The sequence below is a fragment of the Camelus bactrianus genome, chromosome X, assembly GCF_048773025.1.
Source record: "Camelus bactrianus isolate YW-2024 breed Bactrian camel chromosome X, ASM4877302v1, whole genome shotgun sequence".
Classification (NCBI taxonomy): domain Eukaryota; kingdom Metazoa; phylum Chordata; class Mammalia; order Artiodactyla; family Camelidae; genus Camelus; species Camelus bactrianus.
Genome location: NC_133575.1, coordinates 54,615,827 through 54,625,607, shown reverse-complemented (window position 1 = coordinate 54,625,607; position 9,781 = coordinate 54,615,827). Strand labels below are relative to the sequence as shown.

Here is a 9,781-nt window from a genome sequence, read left to right as displayed (position 1 = left end):
ACAATAACAATATGCTGTAGGGTTTATAAAACGTGTAATAGTATATATGACAACATAGCATAAAGAACATATGAGGGGGGAGAAATGGAAACTCACTATTATAAACTTCTAACAGCAGTTTTGGAGTGGTACGGTGCCACCTGAAGAAAGACCATGATAAAATAAGACTGCAGTATAAATCCTATAGCAACCACTAAAACAGCAAAATGAATAGTTTTAGCCAGTAAGCCAGCAAGAGAGATAACTTTGAATCATAAAAAAAATCCAATTCATCCAAATGAAGGTCAAAAAAAAAAAAAAAAAGAGGGAAAAAGGTAAGAAAGGAAAGATAGAAAACAAAGAGCATGAAAAACAACTATATCAATAATCACATTAAATTTAAATGGCCCAAGTCAAGGCCTAGCAAACTTTTCCCACAAAGGGCCACATAGTAAATATTCTAGATTTGAAGGCCTGTGTTCTCTGTGCAACTGATCAAATCTGTCATTGGACTCAAAAGCAGCAATAGTCAAAACATAAACAAATGAGCATGTCTGTGTTCCAAAATAAACTTTGCTTATTAAAGTGTATAGGTGACCATTGCTTGCAGACCCCTGTAAATAGCCAAAATCTTACTCCAAATTAAAAGCAGATATCATGGGATTAGATAAAAGAGCAAGACTGAACAATGTGCTGGCAAAAAGAAACATAATTCAAAAATGAAGACCCAAATGCATTGAGATAAATATATATATTTCATGCTAATGATAATCAAAAGAAACCTGGAGCGGCTATACTTATCTCAGACAAAACAGGCCTCAGAAGTAAGAATAGCAACATGTTTAAAGGAGATTTTGTCATAATGATAAAGGGGTCAATTCATCAAGAAGACATTAAAAATCCTCAGCAATTCTGCATCTGACAGAGCCTCAACATACAAAACACACACACACACACACACACACACACACACACACACACACACACACACGGATTCAGCTGCAAGGAGAAATAGTAAAATCCATAATTATAGTTGGAGATTTAAAGAGTTCTCTCTCAGTAATAGATAAAACAAATAGACAGACAATCAGCAATGAGGTAGAACTAAGCAAGGCCATCAATCAAATGTAACATGTTGACACTTACAGAATACTTCTTCCACAGAAAGGAGAATAAAACTTATATTTGAGACAATATGGAACATTCACCAAAATAGCCAAACACCTTGGATTGTGAAACAAGCCTTACCAGATGTAACAGAATGGATATCAAATAAAATGTGTTCTCAGACTATGATGAAATTAAGCTGGAAATTAATAGCAGAAAAATATCCCAACACTGGGAATTAAGCAGCACACGTCTAAATGGTCCTTAGGTCAATAAGGAGGTCTCAGTTGAAATAAGAAGTTTCAGTTTTTTAACTGAACAATGACAAGAATACAACATACCAAAATGTGTGGGATGCAGCTAAGGCAGCAGTTATGGAGAAATTTTTAGGTTTAAATGCTTACGTTAGAAAAGAAAGAAAGACTCCAATTAGTAATCTAAGATTCACTCTCAAAGGAGAAAAGAGGAACAAAGTAAAGTCAAATCAAGCTGTGGAAAGGAAATAAGATAAAAGCCAAAAGCAATGCAACTGAGACAGAAAAACAGAAAAATCAATAAATCAAAACACTTGACCGTGGCTTGAAAAAGATTAATAAATTGATAAATCTCTTTTATTTCAGGCCTGACATAAAAGGTGTGAAGATACCAATATCAATATAGGACTGAATAAGGAGTTATCACTATAAGCTTGGAAACATTAAGACGAATACTACAAAATGGCTCTACAATGAAAACTAGATGGTTTAGGTGAAGACAGACTATTTCCTTAAAGAACAAAAGCTACTAAAATGCCCACAAGATCAAATACATAACAGTGAATGTTCATGTAACTATTAAATGAATCAAATTCTTAGTCAAAAACATATTTAAAAGGAAATCTCCAGGGACTCGTGGTTTCATTTGAAAATCCTTCCAGTTACAGAGGAAATAATACCCATTGAGTACACACCTGTGTAAGGAATTGAAGAGGAAGGACTACATCAAAACTCTAAAACTTACTTTATGAGACTGAAATTACTCTGATACTACAACCAGATAAAGACATTACCAAAACAGTGATCTGAAGTCCAATATTCCTAAAGAACATAGATGGAAATAATTGTCAAGGAATTATTAGCAGATTATATTCCACAGCATATTAAAAAGGATAATACAGCATGACCAAAAGAAGTGTATCAACAGGATGCAAAGCTGGTTCTATATTTGGAATTTAACAAGTGTAATCCGCCATATAAACAGATTAAAGAAGAAGAACCACATGGTCAATGACAATAGATGCAGAAAAAGCTTTTGGCAAAGTGCAACATAATTTCATAATTAAAACTCTCCTAAGAGTAGGAACAGAAGGGTACTTCCTCAAACAAAACACATTTACAAAAAAACTTACAGCTAACATCATACTTAATGTTGAATTACTGGATGCCTTTCTTCTGAGATCGGGGGCAAGTTAAAGAACTTATCTCCTGACAGTCCTATTCAACATGGTGCCGAAAGTATGAGCCAGTGAAATAAGGCAAGGCAAAAAATTAAAAATGCATACAGTTTGGGAAGGAATAAGTAAAAGGGATTTTACTCACAGTCTACACAGAAAAACCCAAAGAAAGAATCTACAGAAAACAAAAACCAAAAACAAAACCAACAACAATAACAATAACAACAACAAAAAGCCCTCTAAAACCAATAAGAGAGTTTAACAAGGTGACAGGATACAGGGTCAACACACACACAAAAAATCAAACTTATTTCTATACACTAGAAATGTCCAATCCTTTGCAAAAGAGTGAACCTCCACATAAGCCTGAAATCTTATGTGAAAGCTAACTCAAAGTGGGTGAAAGGTCTAAGTGTAAACTGTAGAGCTCTAAAACTTTTAGAATAAAGCATAGGGGAATATCTTCATGAATTAGGGTTAGGCAAAGGCTTCTTAGATGTGGCATCAAAATCATGATCCATAAGTAAAATAATTGATATATTGGACAATTCCAAGATTAAAAACTTTTGTTCTCTGGAGAACACTACTAAAGAAAGAGAGAATAAACTACAGCCTAGAAGAAAATATTTGCAAATAAAATATCTGAAATAGGATTTATATGCAGGATGTATAAAAACTCCCCAAACTCAACAATAAGTTAAGAGAAAAAAAAAACTAGTTGTAGAGTGAGCAATAGATATTGAGATTTCAACCAAGATGACATAAGGATGACACAAATCTAATAGGAAGTACCAACACGCATCTAATCAAATGACTAAAATACACACAAACACACACACACACACACACACATTACCAAGTGCTGGAGATGATGTGGAGCTACTGGATCTCTCAGGCATTGCTGCTATGAATGCTAAAATCTGGATCAACCTGTCACATGGTTTTGCAGTTTCTTCCAAATTTAAACCTATACTTACCATGTTATTCAGCAGTCCAAATCCTGTGTAACCTAGAAAATAGAAAACTTATGTTCACTGAAAAATCCTGTATGCAGATGTTATGGCAGGTCTATGCATATTTCACCAAAAAAAAAAAAAAACCCAAAAACAAAAACCTGGAAACAACCCAAATGCCTTACAATAGGTGAATGGATAAAATACACCATGGTACATCCATACAATTAGATTGAATGAACTACTAATGCATGTGACAACTTGGATGGATCACAAGGTACTGCATGATTTCACTTATATATCACTCTCAAAATGACAAAATTACACTGATGGAGAATAGGTCTGTGGTCGCTGGGACTTGGGGCCAAGGTAGTGGTGTGATGGAACAGTGCCATATCCTGATTGCAGTAATGGTTACACTAATCTATACATTTGATACAATTCATAGAGCTTTATGCCAAGAGGGAAAAATCAAAGTTTATAGGGTGATAATTTGAAAAAAATAAAAAAATTAAAAAGCATGCACACACACAGTATTCCACGACATACCTATTAAAATGGCTGAAGTTTATAGAATTTATTTTACTTTATTTTTTTAATGGAGGTACTGGGGATTGAACCCAGGACCTCACGCATGCTAAGCACGCACTCTCCCACTGAGCTATACTCTCCCCCCTACAGTGGCTAAAGTTTAAAACACTGATTTTATCAAGTGCTGGCAAAGATGTGGAGGAACTAGAATTTGAATACACTGCTGATGGAAATGTAAAATGGTACAACAACATTGGAAAAATATTTGGCAATATGTCTTAGTCCGTTCAGGCTGCCATAACAAAACACCACAGACTAGGTGGCTTATAGACAACAGAGATGTATTTCTGGAGGCTGGAAAGTCCAAGATCAAGGAGCCAGCATGGTCACGTTCTGGTGAGGGCTTTCTTCTTGGTTTGTACCAGGTGATGTCTTACTGTGTTTTCACATGGTTAGAAGCGCTGAGCTGTCTCTCTGGAGCTTCTTTCACAAAGGCATTAATGTTATTCACGAGGGCTCCATTGTCATGGCCTACTCACCTCCCAAAAGCCCTACCTCCTAATACCATCACATTGGGAATCAGAGTTTTAACATATAAATTTGGGGGGAACACAGACATTTAGACCATAGCAGGCAGTTTCTTAAAATATTACATATACACCTACCATATGATCCAGGCATTCTAGTCCTAGGAATTTACCAAAGAGAAAGGAAATCATGTGTACAAACAAATACTTGTATATGAATCTTCAGAGCAGCTTTATTTTCAATAGCCAAATAATACACATAATAATAAAACAGTGGTAAAGTCCATCAACATGTGAATGGATAAACACACTGTGGTATTTCCACATAATGGAATACTCAGAGCAATAAAAAGTAATGAACCATTGATATGCATTACAACATCAATGAATCGCAACATGCTGAGTGCAAGAAGCCAGACTAAAATGCGTATATACACTATAATTAAATTTATGTAAAATTCCAGAGAATGCAACTGAATATACATATATATATATATGACAGAGAGCAGGTCAGTGGTTGCCTGGGGACCAGAGGGAGTAAGGAGAGGATGGAGGCAGGGATCACAAAGGAGCAGGGGCAGGAAATTCATCATATCAAAATATACCTTGGAGGAGTGTATGTGAAAGGAAAGGGCAATGAAGTAAGGCTGCACAGGGTGCTTCCAAGTTACTCACAAGATTCTAAAACTCACTGAGGGGCAGCGACCATGCATTCTGCCTGATCAACATACAAATTACTACACACACACACACACACACACACACATATACTTCCTTCTTGTATGTGTGAAACATTTAAGAAAATGCACGTAAGCATCATGAAAGATAAATACATGCATATATATTATAGAGTTAATGGTAACTGTAGGGTTATTTTATAGACCAGGGATTCATACAGTTTTAGAAATGGATAGAGTACTATGATCATCAACTGTGAGGCCCTCAGTTTACATCGAGAATAGTGAAGCGACCTGCCTCAGGTCAAACAACTAAGACTTAAACCTTGGTTGTTACTTTACTCCCACAGGACAGTTCTTTGAATTACTCCACCTTCCTTTTCTCATCTCTTGAGCTAGTTCTCTTTCTGTGACTTCAGTTAAACACTCTGCCCCCTCACAAGTAAAAGACATTCCTACATACATATATAAACGTATAGATACACAAATACAGCATTTGCCCATACATCCATACATACATGCATGGTGTGCTGTTTAAAAACCAGCTCTGTGGGAGGGGGACAAATTTGCAGCATGCACTTACCAATTTCTCTGTTCCCATTTCTCCCACCATGGCTGATTTCAAGCTCCCAACATGGTGTCACTGAATATGGAGTTTTGGAAGAGATGTGCAGTAGAACGCCATTTATAGTTTTTTCACCATACAGATACAGTAGATGAAAATAAGCTCAAAAAAACAGATTAATAGTAAAATGTAGTAAAATAATTAGGAAAGAATGTGTTTTGAGTGTTTACTAACTTTGGCTTTAATATAATGTATTAATGAATTCATTTACTTATTTTGTTTATATAATCTGATATTTACTAATGGTATGCTTCCCAACTGGCTCACAAAATTTCCTAAAACTTTAATAACTGATTACCACCAGTTGATTTGAGACAGCTTTAGCATACCATTGCTGCATAAACAGCTGCAAACTTTGGTGTGTGCTTCAAAAGTTCCTTGGAGTATTTCTTCCCTACTATAAAGCAAACAGAGTAAGCCTGCATTGCCCTTATTTGCTATATTTAAGAATTTGGCAAAGTAGTGGGTTAAATTTATGAACCATTCTTTGATCATCCTTATCAAATAAAAAGTGGAATTGAGTAAGCACTATATAGAGAGAGTCCATAATGTAAAATAAAGTAATTTGTACCTACTATACATAGATGGATTCATGCTGGAATCACATTTCTCCAGATGTGCCTTCCTGTTTATCTAAAAATCTAGGCCCCATCCCTCCCTCCCTCCCTTTCCTCCTTTCCTTCATTTCCTCCCTTCCTTCCCTCCCTTCCTTCCTTTCCTCCCTCCCTCCGTCTTTCATTTGTCATTGTTTTCTTGAGAACAGAAACAATAGAATATAGAGAGAGATAGAAATAAAGGTAGTGAGAGAGAGAGAGGGAGGAGAGAGAGAGAGAGAGATTTTACAGAATTGGCCCCCACCATATGAAGATGTAATAAATATTTTTTGATATTATGTAATTATTGTTTTGGCATCTTGAGGTCATGGGGCCATGCTAGTGACCCAAGGTTGTTTTCACCCCCACCATCCCAGTGTTTTTGCAAGTATGTGGAAATCTTATTACAAACACTCCATCCACTAGCCTCAACACATATGTTTTGCTTCTTTCCCAATAGGGGGCATCTCCACCTAGCTAGTTCCTGCCAACATAGCAAAAGACTTTACCCAAGTTCCTCTCTCTTCTCCCTGCAGGTGACCCCATGTGCCCCTGTGTGGTGTGTCATGCCTCCCATCCTCTGAGGAATTGTGAGTAATAAAGTTTTCTTTCAAAGGCAGTAAGCTCCTTTTCTGACATCTTACCATACCTGAGTACAACAAATGCTGGGTACATCTTAAAATAAATCCTGGGTACAATGGCAAGTCCAAAACCTGTAGGATAGACTGACAGTCTATTTGTCTTAGGTCAACACAATCTTGATACTAGTCTGGATAAACCTGCGCTAGTTTAGCATCTCTCAGGCCTAGCATGCTAGCCCTGGCAGCCTTCCTTTGTTCCCCTGCAGGAAAATAAAAACACAACAAACCAACCAACCAACCAACCAACCAACCAACCAGCCCCACATCAGGCTTCTTCCATTGGGTCTTAATTTCACGCCGTTGTCATTTTGCCTGCTTACACAAAATGGCTAACCCACAGAGAGGGGACACCAGGGTTTGGAAGAGGACCACAGTTTTGTGAGTGAATATTGGGAGAGTGCCCTTAGAAGGCTGCCAATCTCCTCAACCAAGGCAGGGGGGTGGAAGGAGGGTCCTCTCTTCACAACCACTCAAGCAAGCAAGAGGGTCTTCAAGACCCCTCGCTAGAGCGTCCTGTGCCCCTGCTCCACCAGAGCCACGAGGCGCTGTGACGTGATGGCAGGAGCACGGGGCAGAGCACATATGCCCCGCCCCCATCTCGAGCCCCCTCTAGGGCCCCATTGAGACGTCACCGCGGTAGCCATTGTCTGGTCCGCGTCGCGTTGCCCCAGGAGACGCCACAGGCCTCTCCAAGACTGTCAGAGCGAAGCCACAGAGTCCTTGGCCCTGACCCACGACCCTCCCCGAGAGAGGCTCCTACCTCCAGCCCAAGCCCCCTCGCCCACCTTCCAACCTCAGAGGACCAACTTTCCCTCAGATTCTCTGAGAAAGGAGAGCAAGGACTGACGGCCTCATGAGTGAGGCCGGAGAGGCCACCTGCACGGAGGTGGCAGCTTCCATCTCCCCTCAAGCCGCGCAGAAACACCTGGCGTCCTTGGGAGGCGGAGATCCTCCCCGGGCCCTAGTCGCAGGCAACCTCAGCAGCGATGGGATCCCCAAGACCCCCGCGGCAGGCGCCAAGGGAAAGGTGCCCAAGCAGGTCATCGCTAAGAGAGTGCGAGGCTCCGTCAAGTGGTTTAACGTGAAGAACGGGTACGGTTTCATCAGCAGGCACGACACCCAGGAAGATGTGTTCGTTCACCAGACGGCCATCACCCGAAACAACCCTCACAAGTACCAACGCAGCGTGGGCGACGGCGAGACGGTCGAGTTCGACGTGGTGCAGGGCGAGCGGGGCACCGAGGCCGCTAACGTGACCGGGCCAGCCGGCGCACCAGTGGAGGGCAGCCGCTATGCTGCCAACCGCCCCCGCTTCCGCCGGGGCTTCTATATCCACCGCCGCGAGCAGCCACCACGCGGTCCCAAGGGTGCTGAGGACGACGTTGACGAAGGCGAGGGCAGCGGCGAAGGCTCCACCGCAGCCCAGGGCCTGAGGCGCCGCCCGCCTGGCCACTCCCAAGACCCACGGCTGCGGCGCTTCCCGCCCTTCCGCAGGGCCCCGGCGGTGATCCGCCGCCCATCGATCCAGGCTACTACCAACGGTCCACGGGCCGCCCAGCTGCCGGGGGCCGCCCAGACCGCAGGGCCCGAGCCACGGCGGGGGCCGCGCCTCAGCTACCTGCAGAGTCGCCCTAGGGGCCGAGGCACCACGCTTGCTCCAAGACCCTCACCAAGCATCTCTGTGGAGCTGGAGGAGGAAAACAAGGAGAGCGGACGCGTCGCTGGAGATCCAAAGCAGGGGCCCCCTCCAAGCTACGGATCCCGCCGCCCCAGTAACCCGCGCCACCTCACGCAGCAGGCTCCTGGAACCCAGGACCAGGACCCCGAGGGAGGAGAGGGCAAGATACGGAAGAGCCCTACTGAAACACCTGCTGCCATTGCTGTGGCCAAGAAGAGCAGTGCCACTGCGGAGGAGGATCCTCTGCTCATGGATGCCCCCTCTGCCGCCCAGGCCGACTAACAGCTCGGCTCCCTCCCCAGGGGCTCCCTGGCTTGGGCTGCAGGTGATGTCCCCTTGAAGAGAAGATGCCCTTTGGTGCATCACAGTCCAAACATCCACACTGTTAGAGTTGTGCCCTGAGAAAAATACATGCCCCTTCCCCAAGGCTTGAGGATAAATCACAAGATCTATACGTTTCTAAACTCCCTCATACAATCTGCCTTGGTAGTTTTGGTACACACACACACACGCCTGTACCTCTGAGTATTCTTTTTAAAGATCTGACTAGGACCACAGCTATTATACTGCATCCCCAGGTGAATTAGTTGGAGTGCTTTTAAAAATTAGTTTTTATTTTTAATACAAAAACTAAGATTATCTGATGTTGAAGATTATCTGACATTGGTTGCTGTGTGATATTACTCACCTGAAGTGGTCATTTTCTCAATAAAACATTTCATGTTACTTTTATCTGTTATCACTGTTGTCTGATTTTTTTTAAAGCCTGTCAGCACGTAATTGTATTGACACAGTCCTTTCAATCCTTCTTAGAACCAGTTTTAGCAAAGATCATGCCTATTGTTCTCTTTCCAAGTCACGAATTTAAAACTAATTCTGGACTTACAGGTTGAACTTCTCAGGGTATTCTAAAGGATAAGAATACTTGGAAAAGAAAGACATATCCCCAACACTTTCTCTTTCATCCTCTTCCCCTGCCCTGCCATTTGAGCAATAAATCTGGAGGGTGGGCCCAACTACCCACACTTCCTGCTTAGG

The 9,781-nt window shown here is 41.7% G+C and overlaps 1 protein-coding gene across 1 annotated transcript; it reads left to right on the top strand.

The window, feature by feature from the left end:
• The first annotated feature begins 7,073 nt into the window (after positions 1 to 7,073).
• Positions 7,074 to 9,442, top strand: LOC141576380 (uncharacterized). Its single transcript, XM_074359437.1, has one exon. It carries the CDS (start codon positions 7,919 to 7,921, stop codon positions 9,023 to 9,025), a length of 1,107 nt encoding a protein of 368 aa, XP_074215538.1. The 5' UTR covers positions 7,074 to 7,918; the 3' UTR covers positions 9,026 to 9,442.
• The last annotated feature ends 339 nt before the right edge of the window (positions 9,443 to 9,781 follow it).

Excerpts from the sequence above, each read along its gene's own strand:
- LOC141576380 (XM_074359437.1), top strand. The coding sequence starts at position 7,919 with ATGAGTGAGGCCGGAGAGGCCACCTGCACGGAGGTGGCAGCTTCCATC.